The 20,251-nt window shown below is 50.5% G+C and overlaps 1 protein-coding gene across 1 annotated transcript in view; it reads right to left on the reverse strand.

The window, feature by feature from the left end:
- LOC123023581 (store-operated calcium entry regulator STIMATE-like) overlaps window positions 1-11,080 on the reverse strand; it is a 35,481-nt gene extending 24,401 nt beyond the window's left edge. Inside the window, exons 1-4 of the mRNA XM_044430433.1 lie at window positions 10,984-11,080; window positions 9,672-9,986; window positions 2,053-2,101; window positions 494-589 (exon numbers count right to left, since the gene is read on the reverse strand). Coding sequence (XP_044286368.1) covers window positions 494-589; window positions 2,053-2,101; window positions 9,672-9,986; window positions 10,984-11,080 — 557 coding nt within the window. The remainder of the gene's footprint in view (window positions 1-493; window positions 590-2,052; window positions 2,102-9,671; window positions 9,987-10,983) is intronic.
- Window positions 11,081-20,251: the final 9,171 nt, after the last annotated feature.

Raw genomic sequence — 20,251 nt, forward strand, 5'->3', positions numbered from 1 at the left:
AAGCAAGCAAGCAAGCAAGCAAGCAAGCAAGCAAGCAAGCAAGCAAGCAAGCAAGCTTTTCGGTGCCAGGTTAAAACCTTTTCAGTTACCCAATATTTTAAAGTTAAATATTTTAATCAGGTTTTATTAACATCCTCAGTCATATTTTATCTAGTGATTGATTGTTGCATTCACTGTTTATTTTTTACTTTGAAGTCATCCAAAGAGAATTGGAATAGGATGGGATAAAAATATCCTAAATAAAATAAAATAATAACCAATGTCTTGCACATCCGTGGCAGGCAGTCCTCAAGCACGTTTGCAACAGTCCCATCCAAACTGGGGGCAACAGGTGAGCTACGCCGCAGGCTTCCCTGGGATGACCTGTTGGATTTCTGCTTTCAGCCACCATTTGTCAGAACCAGCAAGACCCTTTCTGAGTCCGCGCACCCTCCCAGTGACAGACTCTTCAGTGCCCAGAGAGACAGATTTTGCATGGCAAGGCCAAACTCACAGCGAGCAGGGATCTTCCTCCGTCAGATCAGAGAGGAACACGTTGGCAACGTGGATGAAGACTGCTCCTATCGCTTGCTTCGAAGTGTCATAAAACCTGGAAGGGGTTTGGAACGAGAGATACAAAAATCAGGAAAAGCTCCTGACGCAGAGGCAAAGACGGCAGGCCTTTGTAGTCCAACATCCTGTGCAGGAAGGCAGATATGCAACAACCTACAAAAATCCACTCTGGATCAGGCCAAGGGTCCGTCTGGTCCACGCGGTGGCAAACCGGCTGTACGCAGGCTGCCTCGAGCAGGATGGGTGCAAGATGCCCATGGAGTGCCTACAAGCAGGAGCTGAGGACAACAATACCCTTGTGTCCCCTGATAACGAGGCATCCAGAGACACCCTGCCACTAACCGTGGAGGTAGCACATAGCCATGATTGCTAGTAGCCGTCGGTTGCTTTCCCTTTCACTAGCAGAAGCAATAAAACATTCTGACACCTGTTCTAACATCTCTACTCTTCTGTGATCTTTCTCAATGTGGCAAATCCCATCCCCTGGTTTTCCCATAACTATGGGCCACAATTCTTTAACAATGGGGGGTGGGGGGAGGAATAAAACGATAGTTAAGTGCAGCCTCAAGCTTCCTAGTCCTATTCGCTCAGGGATTTGGTCCAACCAAGGGACCTCCACTTTGCATTGGAGGATAATCAGAAAAAAAGAAACCAATTATGGAAAATGAAATACAGGTGCAGAGGATCAAGAAGCAAGTGAAGAGAGAGTCGTGTAGGTCCCTCGCACTGCAGGGATTCCTAGCATGACTTCACACCAGGTCTTTAAACTGTCCAGGCACTCGCACTTTCTCCTTGTCCTAAGCCAAAAGCCAAAAGGCAAGCTTGCAAGCAGAGTTGGTAGATGGCTCTTAGAAGCTGGCAGCAGAGAACAGAGGGGAGTGAAAGACCACCCAGCTATCTCCATTCTGCAGAAGGGTGAGGACCTTGCCTAGCTCAAGGACCAGACGAGGCATTCAGCTCCTGAGTGATCTTATGTCCTTGCAGAATCCATTCACGACCTTCATACATTTAATATACATCTGCTGCTTTTATGGCTGTGTTAAAGGCCTGCCCTGGACGGTGAACAGTTTTATTTATTTTAATCCTATACAGCACAGTATCAGAAGCCTTCTGGACTTTTCACAACAGTTCACACTAACACTGCAGTTCACATTCATTCCATGTCACAATGTTTTCTGGGTATCCACCCCAGAACACAACACACATTTAATAGTCCCATATTTAAGATCCTACGTTCTTGTTTCACTTTTAGTCCTTAAGATTGCAAAAATACAGTTGAAAGTTGGGCACCGTCTGCAAAAAGCTAAAAAGCCAGAGCTAAATAAGATGAAGAGAGATGCTGTACATCACTCTTGCCTTCGCCAGTGACCAGGAAAAAAACTGAATAAAAGCCTGTGGTATGTTGATATTTGAAAAAGTGTATGATTTTTACAGGCAAGACATTTCAAAAGGTAAAACCAGGCCTGATTTAACACAGATTTTTCCCAACAATTTTCTTACCATATTCTCCAGGGTCGCCTCTCTGCTTTTGGTTCCTTAAACCGTTTAACTGAAAAGAGCAAATAAAAGAAGGATTTAGAAGTCCAGATCCCCAAAAAGGTGACCATAGAAGCCCCTCAAACCAAAACCAGCATTAAGAGAGGCAAACCTCCTCATTTCTTTGGAGTGTAACTCTGGTCTGATATGTCCAGCTATCCTTGTTTGGCCAGAGATTGGGCATGTTCACGTGCCTCACGAAAGCGCTCTGAGAATAAACCACACAGGCGGGCAGGCGGGTCTACAAACAAGCCACACTTCCCCTGACAGATTCATTGTGGGTTGTTGGTCTTTCCCGCCACCATCGGTGCTCTTGTGGGTGTCCCAAGAAACACTGCAGGTGGACCAAGTTGTCTCCCTATTTGGTTTTGTTCTTTTAAAGCAAAAGGAGCTATTCTTGCTCCTATTCTTCCTTGGACACCATGAAAGCAGCTCGCCAACCTGGCTTTTGCAATCTGCTTTTTGACAGTTACGGACAATTCTTGCAAGAGATTTTTAACCAGCTTGGGCTCCTTAAAAGAGGAAGGCAGAAGGATATGCACAGAAGTAGCTGCTGCCCCATCTCTGGAGTGGATGCCTCTTGTAGCCCAATATTTTAAAAATGTTTCATGTCATAGAAGCATAGAAACAGAGCGAGTCAGAAGGGGCCTCCCGGGCCATCTAGTCTGACCCCCGGCTCCAGCCAGCTCCGCTCATGACACGCCCGCCATGTCATCTTTGCAAATCTTTGCATTTTTTTCTTTCTGCACTTGCAGAACTGGAAATGTGGGCAGTCATGTCGGTGTGGGGAAGGAGACAGAGGTGGGCAGCCCCAAGAGGACAGCTTCTCATACCTCGAGTGCTGTGTGAGGACTTCAACATGAAACGGGGGGCGGGGGATCGGGGGGCTCCAAGCAGCAAGAGGGCTGCAAAACAAGGCCTTAGGGGCCACATGCGGCCCACAGGTCACCTGTGATGGTTGTTGGGCCAACCATCCTGAATCACAATCAGTAGTGCAGCCCCCAACATGGCTGCCCAGGTGCAGGGAGACTCACACAACCATTCATTCATTCATTCATTCATTCATTCATTCATTCGGAAGACTTATATGCTGCCCCATTTGCAAAAGCCTCAGGGCGGCTTCCAATACAAATAAATAACTATACAATTACATAAAAATACATAAAAAACTGGAGACATCCTGGCATAAATATAAAATCAATAAATAAATTCAACAATTAAAATGACGTTTAAATTAAAAGGTCTTGGCCTGGTGCCAAAAAACAAATAACGACGGCGCCAGGCAGATCTCCCTGGGGAGCGCATTCCATAGATTGGGCACCACCACAGAGAAGGCCCTCCTCCGGGTGCTCACCCTCCTAATATCCTTCACGGAGGGTTCCTGGAAGAGGGCCTCTGCCACTGATCTCAAGGGGTGGGAAGGCAAATATCAACACAAGTGCTCCTTTAGCTATCCAGGTCCCAAGCTGTTAAGGGCTTTATAGGTGATAACCAGCACCTTGAATTGGGCCCAGACTTCGATGGGGAGCCAGTGAAGCTGCTAGAGGACTGGGGTTATATGAGAATAATGCCCAGTCCCTGTCAGCAACCTGGCAGCTCTGTTTTACACCAACTGAAGTATCCAGACCGTCTTCAAGGGCAGCCCCACGTAGAGCGCGTTACAGAAGTCTAATCCATTGCATTTAACAGCAAGGGGAAAAAACACTGGGAACCTCAATTTCATCTTCTGTATTTCTGATGGTCAAGCCATTTCATGCCTTTTCCAAAGAGTTTGGAAACTGCAGCAGGTCTGGAGGGGTAAGGGAGGCCTTCATGAAATCCCTCATCTGAAGGTGTAGTTTGCACCGAACAGAAAACCTTGCAAGCATCGGCTGGTTGCCTTCCCTGAAAATAGCCATCTTAGAAGAGTTTTCTCCGGGATCACAGCAAGGCAGAAAGTGTTAAATTCAGCCATTGTCTTGGCTAAACTTTCCAAACAGGGTACCTTCTGGATATGTTGGACTACAGCTCCCAGCATCCCCACAGTCAATTGGGGGTACCAGCCAGTCAAGTTTCCCTCCTCTCCCCTTTCACCCTTACAACAACCTTGTGAGGTAGACTAGGCTGAGAAACAATGACTGCCCCAAAGTCACTGGGTGAGCTCCATGCTGAACGGAGGCTAAGCCCCGAACCTGGTTCTCCTGAGCCCGAGTGCTCCAACCACACCAACTCTCAATATTCTTAAAACATGACATTGAATTTAGACAAACATGTTTGGAAATCCAACCGCAAGAGTTATGATTTAGGGTTTTAAAATGTCTCCCAATGGTACAAAATTCAAGAAGCCCCTTTTGAATAGTGAAGATTCAAACACCCCCAAGCGCCCCTTTGCTGGTTTTCCATTCACAATCTAGAGTCACTTTGATGTGCATCTAATGTCCCCTCCCCTAACTTTCTAGGTTAACCAAACCGAAAGAGATCCCAGGGCCTTCCTAAGCCCCCCTAATCCGGGCTGGCATTTCCCAGGGCACAGTTCCTTCTGAATTAATGCCCTATTAAGCAGTCAATTATTTCTCTATCGTGCTTGCTTTTATCTGTTAATACAGCCCCTTTACTGACTGAGATAATTACACTGTCTCTGATAAACTCTCTTAAACCTAATGAGGCTTGACAAGACCTGCTCAACAAGGCGTCTCTTCTTTTTTAAGTTGTCATCTTATCACACTCAACAACTGCATTTTGAGCTTCGGCAGCTCTGGGTTTGTGATGTGTCGTTTTCCATTAAATGAGGATTAAAAAAAATTATCCTCAGATCTCCAGCCAAACTAAGAATTAGGTTCTTCCTATCCAGGCTAATAAATGTCTTTGCCCTTGTTAGCTAGCACCAATGTTTGATAGTGGAACAGACCTCATCTGTGTCCTTTCATTTAAGTGAATGGTTCCCATTTAGTTCTATGGAAGCCAGGAAAAGGACCTATGATCTAGGGCACGGAGAGCAGTATCTGCCCCAGGACAGTTGCGAGCCAGCAGCGAAAGTGAAGGGATCAGTTTCTCTCGGCTCACACCGTCCCCTTGCAGATTCTTCCCGTTAAACGAAAACAAACATGATGAGATGCTTAGCAGGCTGCAGTCCATTTTATGTATCAGCATGAAATGTTGATCAGCATGTAATCAACAAGTTACTTGTTGATTACAGTACAGAAATGGAATAAATAATAATAATTAGTAGCAGTAGTAGTCCTGGAGATTGCCATCATGGAAGTATCACAGGTCATTTGCTTGTTTAAGCAGGGATCAACCTGCGCTGGATGAAAATCACAGGTTCCTGCAGTGTTCACTCCACGTGAATAGAGTGGAAGGCGAGTAAAGAAAAGGGCATAGACAGCAGGGGGGAGACAGTAGGAGCAAAAGTCAGCCGGCTGACGAGGAAACAGGTGCTGGGGAAAGTCGTGAGGAAGAAGAAAGAGGGACGAGGGGAAAGTATAATGAAGACATCGAGAAGAAAGGCGTACAGGGCAGCAGAAACTGAGTGACCGGAAGACCTGCGGCAACCAGACTCATCACATAAGGCCCTTCTATTCGGTGGGCAGGTAACGGCGTTCCGTGCACCTCGGTGTTTAGTCATGCCGGCCACACGACCACGGAGACTGTCTGCGGTCAAGCGCTGGCTCCCTCGGCCAGGAAACGGAGATGAGCACCGCCCCCGAGAGTCAGGCATGACTGGACTTTAATGTCAAGGGGAATCCTTTACCTTTACCTTCAGCTGGCCCAGAAGTCTTTACATCCTGCCTTTATTCTTGCAAGGAACCCAGTGTGAACTGCATGATCCATGTCTCCATTCTACCCGCCCAACAATCTTGTGAGGTAGGCTGAGAGGCCGTGACTGTCCCAAAGTAACCCCGTAAGCTCCATGACCAAGTGGAGACTGAACCCGGGTCTTGCAAGTCCCACCCCTGCACTCTGACCACTGCGTGCAATTACCTTATTCAGGCCTTCAAGAACATGGAGGGGGTTCAGTGTGGGTACTAGGACAGGGCTAAGCTCCGCTCTCAGGGCACCTCTCCCAGCCTGGCTCACAGGAGCTCTCCAGGGCTCCCAGTGGCACGGAGAGCTCCACCTCACTGGTCCAACGTGTCCAGGGCCAAACTGAGGAGGACGGGGGTAGCACACCCCAGGCTGGTGGGGGGGGGGGGCCACAGCGCACCCCCACCCTGCTCCTGCACTGGGCTCAAGCCGAATTGGAAGATGGAAAAGGGTGAAAAACTTAACAGGAACACCACCTGCATCTTAATCTCAAGAAAACGGGGAAAGCAAATCAGACAGTAGACCAGGGCTGGTTTTTGTCGTTGGTTTGATCCTATCAGTGAGCCATAAAATGCGCATAAATGTGGAGGGCTGAAAAAAATAACACAGAGGGGGAAAAACTCCCTTCCCATCACACTTGAATGTTCCCAAATTCTCCAGAAACAGGAATCCTTTCTGTTTCCTTTCATACTTTTGGAGGAAAAGAAGACAAAGGTTGCTGAACGTTATTTCTGACCTTGGATCACTGGCTCGTCACTCCCTGAGAATCTGTCCTTCCTTGCTTATTCTCTGTCCCAGACAACAACATTGCCACAGGAAGCGATTGCAACACACACACTGCCAGAAGACAAACTGCTGAGACTAAAAGGAAAGGTACGGAGTACAAGGTGGAGGTGGGAGCTGAATTCCAAAGCACAGACCCCACTTGAACGCAAGTCAATAAAAATCGAACTAGAAGGCTGCACTTTGCTGAAGGCCAGCTTCTTCTTCATCAGCTTCTTACTATTGTTATCATCATCATCATCATCATCATCAGCGGTATTCATTTCATTTCTGTACAGCCACATAGCCAAAGTTCTAATACTAATGAGTTTCATTATTAAAACTTAAAGGAAAAAACTTGGCAGATGCTTAAAGAGAAGCCCGCAAACACATTGGTGAACACAGACACAACATCCAGGTCTGACAAAGTCCGAAGCAGTGGAGTGATACACAGACACAAAACCTACATGAGGGGAGGGGAGGGGGATATCACAGCCAAATCTTGGGACATTTGTTGTACATTTAAATGTTTTATGGAAAGGGTAATTTTAGGTTCCCATTTTTAATGTCACTGGACCGCTGGGAGGGGAAGGGGAGAGGCAGGCCAGTGTATCTAGCAAAGGATTCCTTGCAGATTCAGGAAAAATCGGAAGGGATAAGTCAAAGAGATGCAGGAGAGAGACATTTCGGAAGAGGAGACACTGAGATAACGGGAAAAGCTGGCCATTTAATCTCAGTTACTGTTTTCACAACAGCTGCATGTGCCCAAGGTTGCAAACACACACTCTGGGATTCTGATGCAGAACACCACAAAGTGGGGCTCTTTTGTTATGGCACATCCCATGATAAACGCTGAAAGGATACACTTTTCAAAAATCATTTGAATAAGGATGGCTTGCTACAGGATCCATCAGTAACTCCAGAACATGCTAAAGCTATAATAATTAACGCAGTTTCCCCATTGTAACCTCAGTGACCTGAATCGATCAATCAAGGGCGAAACTTGAATGATGCCTAGAGTAAACCTTCCCAGGGCAGCAAAGACAAGAGCTCCCAAATACAGGGCAAGGAGCTGGAATGATTCCAGGCAACGGAAGACAAGAGTTCTGTGCTGGAAGACAAGGATCCGAACACACACATACACACCTAGGCTTCATCCAAGCTCAAAACTGTCATCGGAACCTCATCGGAACTAAATGGGGCAAAGCCCATCACCTGCACAAGTCTGGGCAGCTTCAAAAGTCAGTCCAGAGTAACCCCACACCCTCGGAGGTTTTGCTGGACAAGGCTTCCCCATTGTGATCCCTACGCTGCATTGTTCCCAGCACAGAACGATTCGAAGATCAGGACTGTCCAAGGTATCTGGCAAGGTGGGATTATCAGCAGTGGGGATCCTGATTCCATGGCAACCAAGAATCCACCTCCTTAAAAGAAAATGTAACAGGGCAGATCACAGCAGTTTCTTAATAATGCGACGTTCTGAAGAAGTAAGTCCACGCTTGGTGGGAGCCCAAGCACAGAAGGCCCCAATGGCAGTGAGTCCAACAGAAAGGATTTGGGGCTGCAAGATAAGAACGGCGCTTATAAGGCTCCCAGCCTGGACAGTGCATTAACATGAAAGGTCTTTGCCGTGCCTTCCTTCCGAGTAAAGGATAGTAGCCAGTCAGTGAGGGGTCCTATCGTAATACAGCATGTCCCTTCTGGGGAGATCCCCAACCTGTTTGACACCTCCAAAACCCACGCCCTCCACATTAGCTGTGGGATCGGAGCGGCTTAATTCCTACGTGCTCCCCCCAAGAAGGCTGACAGGGATAAGCTCACACGAATTCTGCCATTCTAGAGGAAGAGCAGCCCCAAGCCCTTCTGGAGCAATTCTGACCCCATCCTGGCAGAGGTACATGACCTGGATGTGTGTAAAGACCGTCAGTCTCTTGGAGTGCCTGTAGCTCTTGGAATCTGACTGTATGGTCAACAAGCCACCATGCACAATCCAATCATGGATCCTCTTCACGGGTTGTTCAAGGTTAACAAGCCATGGCGTGTTAGCATGGTTGGGTTCAGATCACACGATTATTATTATTATTATTATTATTATTACATTTTTATACTGCCCATAGCCAAAGCTCTCTAGGCAGTTGACAGCAATAATCATAGAATCATACACTGAAGTCACCCATCCCACTTCTTCCCAGGCCTGACCCTGCTTAGCTTCCAAGATGAGGAAGGATCAGGCACTTCAGGCTACATGGAAGCTACATGGAAGCTAAAATGAATGAATGGTGATTTTGGGATTTACGTAATAGACACTAACATTACAGCTGAAGCACTGAACTATTATAACTGTTTAGGAGTGGTATTTCTAACAACCACCCTCACTCCAGCCCTGAGTGTGAGTTATCACCTTGTCTGAACTCAGTCAGAAGCCCCAACACCTGATTTCGTTATTCAGTAAAGGAGTTTTACTCCCCTGGCTGATTCAATCTGCAGCCAAGAGGCCCATGAGGGTAGTCACCTTACAGAAACAAACAAAAGCGGCATTTGTTTTCTGGGTCAGGGACACGTGTTACAGAGATGCTACCAGCAGGGTTTCCAAGTGTTTGTATGGGAGGGAGGGGGGGAAGAGAGAATAAAAAAAGGCAGAGTACAACAGGAGAAAGAGAAAAGAAAAAAAAAAGGAGCAGGAGAAGAGCAGACTAGGAGAGAATAGGAGAGAGGAGAGGCGACATATAAGGGAGAGGCAACAGTAAGAGGAGGAAATAAAGAAATGGCCAAGCAGGCAAGAGTACAGAGGAATAAAGAAAAGGAAGAGAAAGCAACGCGAAAGGGGGCGGGGGAGGGCGCGTCTGCGGATTGCTCGGCGCCTCCTCGGCAAACCTTCGCTTCTGGATGCGCCGCTCCGCGTTCCGCGGCGTCTCGCCTCCCGACAAGGCTGGGCTGCGGGAGCGGAGGACGAAGCGGGCAGCGCCGCGAGAGTGGCCCGTCCCGCCGCGACCGAGCACGGCGGGCAGGCGGGGCGCATGAGGCCGGGCGGGACTTACGCATGAGCGTGCCGAACGCCGCCACGGCCAGCAGCGCCTGGACCAGCACCCCGAAGCGGTCGAGCAGCGCCCCGCTGCCGCAGCCCCGCGGGCGGAGCCTCTGGCGAGCCGGGCCGGGCGCCGCGGAGCGGGCGAGCAGAGCCATCCGGCGCCCGGGCGCCTCTCTCAGCCGGCCAAGGCGCGCGCGGCTGTGCGCACGGAGCGGGCCGGGCCGGGCCGGGCGCGCCTCTGCCTCCGGGGGTGGGGGGCGCAAGGTGAACTTCCCCGGGCGGGGGGGGGGGCGGCCACGCCCCCTTCGCTGGGTCGGGGGCAGATCTGCGTTGGGAGAAGGGGGGTCGAGAGAGGAGCGCTGCCGACGAGGCCAAAGGGTGCTGTGGCTCCTGGAGTGGGCAGGCGCACCGAGCGGAGATCTCCTCGGAGCCGAAAGGGGCCTTCTTTGTGTAAAGGCTGCGCGGGGGGGGGGGTACAAGCAAAAGTGTGGGGCCAGTGTAGTGCAGTGGTTAGAGCAGCCCTTCCCACCTGAGCGCCCTCCGGATGTGTTGGAACAGGTCCGAGAATCCCCTAGCCTGCTGTGCTTCCGGGAGTTAATTGACTGGCACACCTGGAAGGAACCCATTTGAGGAATATTGAACTGGGATACTGGAAACAAGGGTTCAGCCGAACCCCTCAAAAGGTCGTTGTGAGGATCATATGGAGAGGGAGACAATCCTTGAAGCCAGCTTGGATTCTTTGCAGGAGAAAAGGGCAGGGCATACATAGAATTGGTAGGTGCAAGTCAGTGTAGCCTAGTGGTTGGAGTGCTAGCCTGGGACTCAGGAGATCCGGGTCCAAGTCCGCAAAGCTCACTCAGGGATTTTGGGCCACCCATGGACTCTCAGCCTAACTTGGCTCAAAGGGCTGTTGGGACTATAAAAATGGGAGGAGGAGGGAAGCTGGAAAAGGCAGGCAATCATTTAATTATAACTAACTCGCAGGCATCCTCTGAAATACGGGTTACTGAATGAGAGTTTGGCAGGTGCTCCATTGCAGCTTCATCCCCTCAATATATGCAATTTACAAATGGATAAATATATGGATATTTAGGCTGCCTTTGGTGAAATATATGCATCATTATTTGTAATAACGGTAGGATATTATTCTATAATGGTAATGGTACATGCATAATTTTTATGCAACAGATTTTTAAAATCCATGCCCCCCCAAAAAAATCCTGTAATCATATAGTTTATCTTTTTTCCCATCTTTCTCTTCAACTTGTTTATTTTTTGATGAGTCACACACAATGCAAATCAATAAAAAGAGAACCCCTCACCTGGTTCCTCCACACCTGCACCGCACTCAGCGTCCAGCAGCCACACCTGGGGTTTCTTCACCTGGAGAACTGGCACGTGCTTCTTTGCCCTTCCCATTGGGAACATTCCCAGGAATGTTGGATTCCCAACATTCCCAAGTGCACAGCAGGATGGCTGGCCACCAGCACTGAAAAAGCCATGGGTCCCACAAGACTGGGTGATCCTGGAAGCATGCTAGTTGCTCTAACTTCCTCTATACTGGAGATTCCTGCTCTACCTTCCTGCTGCTTCCTGGAATGCCCCATTTTCTTGCTTGCTTGAAAATCTGCTGGCCTCTGCACTCTGGCCACAATCCAGAGAAACACAGGGAAAAAAGCATGCACACAGGGGGGAAAAAAACCCTGACCATAGCTGGGGATGCGCTGGCAGGGTGTGCTGGTGCTTCCAAGCTGAGTTTTCTGCTCAGATTCTAGATTTCCAAAGGGGAGTTGCTTTTAGATTAAAAACATGCTCTCTCCTTTTTCATGGCAGTCTTGAAGATTGCCCACAGAGCAGCGGACCGGCTTGGCAAATGGATCAGCTGTTCAAAATTGGTTTCAGGGCAGGGGTTCTTGTTCCATCTGGCTGTGAATCCCAGTAATAAATTCTCACAGCTTCAGCTGGCACGCACAAGCATCCTTCCTAGGCTGGAAGCAATGCTCTGCAAATTTAGGCAGGGAAGAAGGCCTGCCTGGGGCATGCTGGGAGATGTAGGCCCTTTTTTTGCCTCATCTGGCAGAAGATTGGGCTTTATGAACTTGGCTGGTGGGGGTTCTCCAAGAACTGAGCCAGAAGAATCCCTTGTTCGCTGTGCCTTTTTATTTTTTAGTTGGCAGTGCCCCTCTGCATGCACAGGGCTTGCCCTGCCTCTAAGCTGTGGCCCTTTCTCAAGGTGACCCCCAACACAGGGAAGGGGCAGATGCAGAGATTAAAGATGCTTCAGCTCTCCCTTTAAGGAATTTTAATGGATTCTGCAGTAATAGGTGGGCTGAAATGTCAACTGGAATTACTGTGACAGCTTCAGGTGTTTCAAAGTCCTTGATCTGACTCTGGAACTGTTTCAAGCTCATGGCTGGGACCCTGAGCTCAAAGGCTCTCCTTCCTCCTTCACAAGCCATGTCAACTGCATCTCCAAAGTCATGAGAATGACCTCAGAGATGGGTTTTGGGGGCATTCAGGGGACAGGGACGGGAGAGACAGCTGGTGCACTCATTCCTGGGGACACTGCCGGAGCTCCATGTAGCGATCAGGGGGTGGCAGCTAGAACTTGGCACCCTACCGATGCGAGGACCTGGGGTGAGAAAGGGCGGGCCACCTCACATTGGAGTCATCGTTAAGGTTCCGCTGGGACACACGATGCGGGTACCAAAGCTTCAGTGAGCCAACATCTGCAGACTGTGCGGGAGAAGCACAGAGGTGACTTTTGCCCCTGAGCAACATCTGTCCTCACAAAGATGCTCCTAGCCCTCTGAGTTTTGGGGGATGGGGCAGCCATGTTGGACCTCACAGGCTGTTGCTCGGAAACCAGTGAGTAATTCAGCTGGGTCAGAGAGAGTGCCGATTAAATATAGGAAACCCACATCCGAAGGCCGACTCTACCCTAAGGCAGAGAGGGGCACACCACCTGAAGCGGCAGGTGCTGGAGGGGTGGACAGGAAGGTGGGTGAGTTGGAGGGCAGAATGGTGGGCACCCCCCAAAAAGCTCCTTCGAAGCAGCGGGGAGACTAAGAGGGTGGGGGCCACAGAAGCTGCCTGAATGTCCTGCTAGGGAGCAGAGAAGGAACAGAACGGGATGTTCTGGCAGGGGCCACGGCTGACATAGGGGCACGCCACGCTGCAACATCTTTTCGCAGCTTCCACCTGGTCCACTCCAAATCAAAGCTTTCCTCCCAGTAGGTGGAGCTGTGATGTCAGCATTTGAGCAGCACAATTTCTCACTTGCACGATTCCCAGGGCTTAACGCTGTACCTAAAAGACGTTACACAAAGGGGAAGCCCAGGAACTGCACCGGTGTACACTTGGCAGTCCATACACAGAAGTTTCGCATGTTGCTACAGCATAAACAGGCACAGCCATTGACCTGAGCGATGACTGGCTACTGGACAGTATAAACATGTAATAAATAAATAATATAGTGTCCTATCGATGTAAATTGATGTAAAGGGGAAAATAATGAATGCTACCTTTCTTTAGCCAATATGTATCTGCATGGAGGGACTGATGATGATGATGATGATGATGATGATGATGATTACATTTCTATGCCGCCCCTTGCTGAAGCCTCGGGGCGGCTTACAACACAATAAAATACATTGAAATACAATAGAACACAATAAATTACCACTAAATACAAAAATACAAAAAATACACTGAGATACAAACATAATAATATAAAATTAAAATTAACAGTATAAAATAAGTAAATAAAGGAGGAGAAAAGAGAAGGAAGAAGAAGTAGAAGTGCAGCGCCTCCTCTTCACATAGAAAGTCCCAGATCCAATGCTTAGCAGTTCCAGGTGGATCTAGGAAGGTATCCCACCTGAAACCCAGGTGAGCTGCTGTAGCTCAGAGTGGACAATACCAGGCTAGATGGAACCAGTTCTAAGCCAGTGCAGGTCAACTCTATGTTTGATGTTCTTCCATCATAAAACTCCAAGCAGCAGATGCCAAGCTGGTCTCTCACCTAGGGAACGACCAGTCTCAATCCTTCGTTTCGACAAGGTGTATCAGTTTCTTCCAACCAATGCATTCTTTTGTTCATCTGATCTAAATTCCGTGCATGTTTCTTTGAGCATTTGCGCTAATACGCCAGCTGAAGTCAAGTCGAGATGCATTTTGTCACCACAGGGTGGGAAGGAACAAATTCACAATTCCAGCCGTGGTATCCATCCTTGGGAGTACACACCCACATACACTGCAAGCAACTTGGTATCGGGGGATGGGATCCTAGCAGCCCCCAGATTTGTGTCCCAGTATCCGGGGCTGCAAAAGAGGCTGAAGGAGGAGCTTCCATTTCCTTGTTCCCCGGTAGAGTCCCGGCACTTTTCTACACAAGACTGTTCGTTGTTGTGCCTTCGTTCATTTCTGGCACAAAACGGATACTTCAGTTGCCAGGCTGCTGACGGGGACTGGGCATGGTGCTCACATAACTCCAGTCCTCCGTCAGCTTCACTGGCTCCCCATTGAAGTCCGGGCCCAATTCAAGGTGTTGGTTATCACCTATAAAGCCCTGAACGGCCTAGGTCCTGGTTACCTAAAGGAGCGCTTACATCCATACATGCCCTCCTGCCCCCTGAGATCGGCAGCAGAGGCCCTTCTCCAGGAGCCCTCCGTGAAGGACATTAGGAGGGTGAGCACCCGGAGGAGGACCTTCTCTGCAGTGGCGCCCCACCTATAGAATGCGCTCCCGTCCTTATTTGGTTTTTGGCGCCAGGCCAAGTCCTTTTTATTTAAACGCTATTTTAACTGTTAATGGTTTATTTTAAATTGACCAGGCTGTGTCCACTATTTTATGTATTTTAATTATTTGATGATTTTTTTGTATTTTATGCAGGATTTTATGATTGTAAGCCACCCCAAGGCTCATGCGATGGGGTAGCATATAAGTTGTTTAAATAAATAAATAAATAAATAAATAAATAAATTCCTCTCCTGCTTTTCCACTACATAACCAGTAGGTGGGGGTGTGATCGTGCAATATCACAATTACCTCTGTAGGAAAATAATGTTTCTTTTGCTTTCAGAGAGAATACCCCATTTTCCTTTATGTTTTTAAAAAAGGGGGGGGGAGTCCACTAAGGGAAGGGGGAAAAACAAGTAAAACTGTAGGATCGGGGCATCTCTAAAGAACTGGTAAGCAACTGCAAGCAAGGAATGCTGCATGCACAATAAATGCCTCATGTAGAAAAGCTCTTATCTAGAGTTTGGTTCTCTGATGACAGTGGACTAAGAGTTTTTGCCACTGGAGGCGAAGATCAATATTTTTGGTGTACACAGCCCAGCTGATTTTCTAAAGCTGTCAGTGTGCCCCCTTCACTGCAATGGGGAATGACAGATGGTTACAGCTTCCCCCAATTCAGCATCTAAAGGCAATCTGCGCATGGACAAAACCTGCAGAGTTTCAGACAAATAGGGGTGTGTGTGTCGGGGGGGGGGGCAGGTTATGCAAGCAACTCTTAACTTTTTAAAATTGGGGGGTATATAAAGACAACACTTTTTTTTTTTTTGGTAGAATGGAAATTGCAGGTTGCTTTTGAGGGTGCTAAAACCTGTCAAATTTCAGACAGACTCATGGAGCAGGGTTTGTGCTAGCTGACCGTTGATCTGATATATTATTATTTTGAGGAAAGGGAGAACAAGGTTAGTGGTTGGGACTAGTCCTCATGGTTATACACCGAGGCGTGCTTGTGGTTATTTTCCAGCTTGCCACTCACTGCCGCGGGTACCTATGGGCACCTGCTCGCCACTCCCGGTCTCTGCCACTGCCCACAAACACCCGCTTGCAGCTCTGAAACACCCGATATTCCCCGTACGTGGCTCTTCCCTTGAGCAAGCCTAGCCGCTCCCGCCATGGGCCAAGTCCAGTATTAGAGGCAGGGTGTCTATGCACACCCATGCTGGGGAACATGGGCAAGAAGGTGTCGTTGCATTCCTGTCTTTCTTGTGGGTTTCCCTTGGAGGCTGGTTGGCCTCGCTGGACTAGATGCACTGGGACCGAGACGGATCCAGTAAGGCTCTTCTCATCTTCTGACTTAGTCTGTGCACACAAGATGTTGCCATCGCATGTCTGGCTGGGACATGCTGGAAATACAGGCCTTCCTTTGTGTCTAAAACTGCCTTATGACGCAATCATATGTACCTTCTATCTCAGGTGCACAGGACTGTACCTCAAGACAAATTTTAATGTGTAATAATGGCTTGCATGGAAAGCAACATTATCCAAAAGTTTAAAAGCGGGGGGGGGGGGGGATGAACACACGTAGTACACAAGCACATGGGCATAGGAGAAGGCACTCTGACGTGTGATCGTGAAGTGCTACTGGTCTGTACAACCCAAGTGTACACAGAGATGTTGTAGATCTTGACGCCAGGTGTAACCCCAGTCTTAATTTTGGGAACTAAATTCTGCTCAGTTCAGTAATGGAACTGTGCTGGCCAGGTGTGCGAAGCCAGGGGGGGAAAACTGGGTGGGACTTCCCAGTAAGCATGCAATAAAACTGGGCTCTGAAAAGCCAAAATCCTGGCCATGTGGACTACTCACAATGTAATCAATACTATGCTAATTTGCTTGGAACCATTCCCCCTGTGTCCAGGTACAGAAATGGTACTTATTCTTAGAATATCGTACTGAGTCAGTATATCCATATGCAGACTGACTTGAAAGTAAAACCTTACTTTTGAGTAAAATGCAGTAGTTCAATGTAATATAAATTTTGTGCAGTATAATACTATAGTTGTGATGAAGGTGAAAAGCATAACAATTATACGTATATGGATATGAATATCTAGAGCCAAGACGGTGTGAAGTTTAGAGTGCTGGACTGAGGACCCTGGGAGATCTGAGTTCTAGTCCCCCCTCAGCCATGAAGTTCACTGGGTGAATTTGGGTGTCACTCACTTCAGCCCAAACTACCTCACAGGGTTGTTGTGAGGAGTAAATGAAGGATTAAATGGATTTATGTAAGCTGCTTCTCAAGAAAAAAGATGGGATATAAATCCAAGATTATAACAACAATGATAACAATACCAAAGCCCAGGAAAGCTTGCAGGTTGGAGAGCTGGGCTGGGACTTGGGAGACCCAGCTTCTGGTCCCCACTCGGCCACGAACCTCTCTGGATGACTGAAGGCCAATCTCTGTGCCTAACCTACCTTGCAGGGTTGTTGTGAAGATAACCTAGAGACGAGAACGGCAAGGTGTGGGCAGGGGAAGAGGCAGGGTTTAAATTGGTAAAAGTAGGTGGTGCTTCTTCCAGAGTTAAAGCAACAATCCACCTCGGATCGGGTGCGCTGTTCCCCGGCACGCCCCTCTCCTCTCGGAGCAAAGCCGCGCTCGCGGCCGGCAGGGGCTGCGTCGCCGGCGAACCGTCGCAGCCGCAACTTCCTCGGGGAAGGGAAGGGAAGGGAAGCGCTGCGCTCGCGAGTCCGAAGCCCCCAGGGGGGGCCTCGGCGCTGACTTCGGAGTCGGGGCGCTCGTCCCCGGCTCGGCGGGGCGCCGAGCACAGCGCCTGCCCGGGCGGAGGCGGCGAGGGCGTGGAAGGAGGCGACACGCGCGCACGCACAAACACACGAATTAAAAGAAAAAAGCCCAAAAATCGGAGAGCGGGGCACATGCGCAGTGCGCGGATGCCATATTGGAAGGAGTAAGTGGGCAGGGGCGGATCGCGCTCTGGCTCGCGGGGGGCCGCGGGCTGCGCCGTTTCGTGCCCGGGGAGGGAAGCGGCGGCGGGGAGCGGGCGCGAGGAGAAACTTTGCGCAGGTGAGCGGCGGCGGCGGCGCGGGGGCCCGGCGGGCGGGCGTCCTCCTGCGGGGCGGCGGGCGCAGCCGGGCTCTGGGGCGGCCGTCTCGGCGGCTCTCCGAGCGGGCGAGGGAGGGAGATGCGTCGCCCCCGAGGCGGGGCGCTCCTGGCCAGGACCCCGCCAGCCCTCCCGGCGCGGCGGGGCGGCTTGGGATCTCCGTGGCGCGGGGGCGGGTTCGCCTCGCCGGCGCTGCGCTGCGCTGCGCAGAGCCCCGGCGCTCCCCCTCCGAAAAAGCGTGACGTTTCTCCCGCTCTCGCGCGCGCCTCCTCGCGAGTAAGTGCGCGCGCCCTCCCCTCTCGCGCGCGGGAAGGGGCGCCCGCCGAGGCTGGCTGGAGCAGCCGCCGGCCCCCTCGGAGGCAAGCCCCGCTTGGCTGGACGAGACTGACTCGCAAGCCGATGCGCATCGTGAGAAGGTGGCGGGCTCGCGCGCGAAATCCTAGCCCGGGTCAGGCGCGCGTAAACTCATAGCTAATTCTCGACAAGCGTGCCCGCTTGGGCGACGGTCGTGTGAACGCTTGCTTCCCGGAGGAAGGGGACGGCTCTGCGGCGCACAGCGCGACTTACTTCGGAGTCAAAACAGGGCGGTCTGGCCGTGCTTGTCTCTGTTTAATGCTTTTCCTCGGCCAGACGCGTTTGCACGTGTGTATCCGTGTTGGCCCGCTTTTCCCGACTCGACGGAGCAGGGAACGCTGCTTTGGGATTCTCTGCTTTGTGGGCTGAACCGCGGCCGTTTGACGGAGCACGTCTTTGTTTGCCTTTCTCGAAGTCTTTTGGACACGTGTTCCCTTTCGAGCTCATTTGACCGCGGCTTCGATTGTGCTAGGGTGCTGTACTGTTTTGCGTCTGTTACGTGGGAAGTGGGGTGTGGGAGGGAGCTTAAAAGATCAGGCGCGTGGAACTCGCCTTACGTGTGAATGTGTGCGAGCACGGACGCAGCGGAGGCGACTCCGACGCCCTCCTTCACCTTGGCGTCCTCTCTGCTGGCCGCTGCGGTCAATGCCTGTTTCAACTTCAACGTGGCGAGTTCGGGCATTTGCACAGACGGAAAATAAACAGGCCTTTTCCGTAAGGTGGGGGCGGGAAGGGCAGAGGTGGTCCGTGCCGTGGCTGTTGAACTGGCGCAAGGAGACCCGGCCTGGCGCTGCCTGGGTGCCTCTGGGCCAGTCGCTGGCTCTCAGCCCGACCTACCTCACAGGGTTGTTGGGAGGATAAAAATAGAGACGGTCCGTTGAGCGCCTTGGAGGCGAGGTGACATATAAATGCCACAAAGAACAGTATATCCGCTGCGGCGCAGAGGCAGTATTGGCGGGGGAATCTTTCCTCTGATGCCCCGAATCTGGAGGTCGCCTGTCCCAGCTTTCTTCAGTCCAAGAGCAGCTGCTGAGAAAAAGGTTCAGGGGCTCTGATTATTTCTGTTGCATGTGAGTCCCCTAAATAAGTTACTTTTGGCCCAGGCGGACTTCTCCTGTCCCCCTCCCCTTGCTTCTGCCTATGATCTTTTTTTTTTTTTTAAATAGAATGGACCCCCAGAAATCCATTTGGAAAAATAGGCGACCTGGGGAGGCAGAGGCCTTTAAAGATACACACAGGGACTTTAGAACATAGGTAAATTAGCATATGCAAATTTGTGCATTGTTTTGTCCTGTGTGCCTGAGCCCCGGATCTTTTCGTTACCTAGCACCATCCCTGCTTGGGCTATAATGCAATGCATCCTGTAATGTAATAAAAATAATAATATAAACCACAGTGAAAACTAGGAGATTCCTTTGTCAAACAGCTAGAATCAGTTTGATGACGTTGGAAGGCGGGCTGCGATCCTAAACGCGCCCGTAGCCGGCGAACTTAACTGTGGGTTTACTGAGAGGTAAATCCCATTGATTTTCCTGGGGTGGATTTCTCCGTGAGCGCGCACGGAGGGCGGGGCGGAGCCTCAAGTCAACTCACCGCGCGGTAGGATTTAATTCGGAGTAAAGGCGCACAGATTCTGACCGTAGGCAAGCAGGAACGGCAGGTTGCTTCGGAATACTTCGGCTGGAGGTCCCATCTTTCCTTCCTCGAAGTCAGACCGGTCTTGCGCGGTTGAGCTTTCCTTAAGTAAGCATGGATTGGGATTTCGGCCCAGGTACGGGGGTGCGACAGAACTGGGGAAGAATTTTGGAGAACTGGATCGTTTGCACTCTATTTTATCACATTTGGGTGGGACTCAGAAAAAGCCGGTCCCCCGATCCGTGAGTCTGAGCGTTAACGAGCAGAACAAAAACCCCGTGCGCACTTGCTGTTCACACGGCGGGATTGACTGCCGAGGAAACTCGGGCTTCGCGCGCGTGCCTCTGGAGGATCGGCTCCGATTTCCCCCCTTGTGGCCACACGGGGCCCGAGGTCCCGCGGGACGAGAGCGGGAGGCACGGAGAGTGCGGCGCGGACGCTGCCTTCTCGAGCGGTGCTGTGTGAACGCCGTAGGGGCGCTCCGCATGGGGCGCAGCCGAGGAATCCTGCAGAAGCCGGAAGACTGCAAAATCTTTGCTGGATTTTTTTTGGGGGGGTGGGGCTGGTGGAGGGTCTTAAAGCATTTCTGCTGGATGCCTGATTTCTCTTAACCCCCCCCCCGCCACTGGAATCTCTTTTGGGGTGACATGAGCAGGGTGTTTCGGATTTGGAGAGCGAGGGCAGCTCCGGGGCAGCGCGGTTCTTCTGACCCCGTCCTCGAAGGCACCAAGAACCGGGCGGGCAAAG

Source organism: Varanus komodoensis, unplaced genomic scaffold, assembly GCF_004798865.1.
Source record: "Varanus komodoensis strain SLA01 unplaced genomic scaffold, ASM479886v1 scaffold1, whole genome shotgun sequence".
Lineage (NCBI taxonomy): Eukaryota > Metazoa > Chordata > Lepidosauria > Squamata > Varanidae > Varanus > Varanus komodoensis.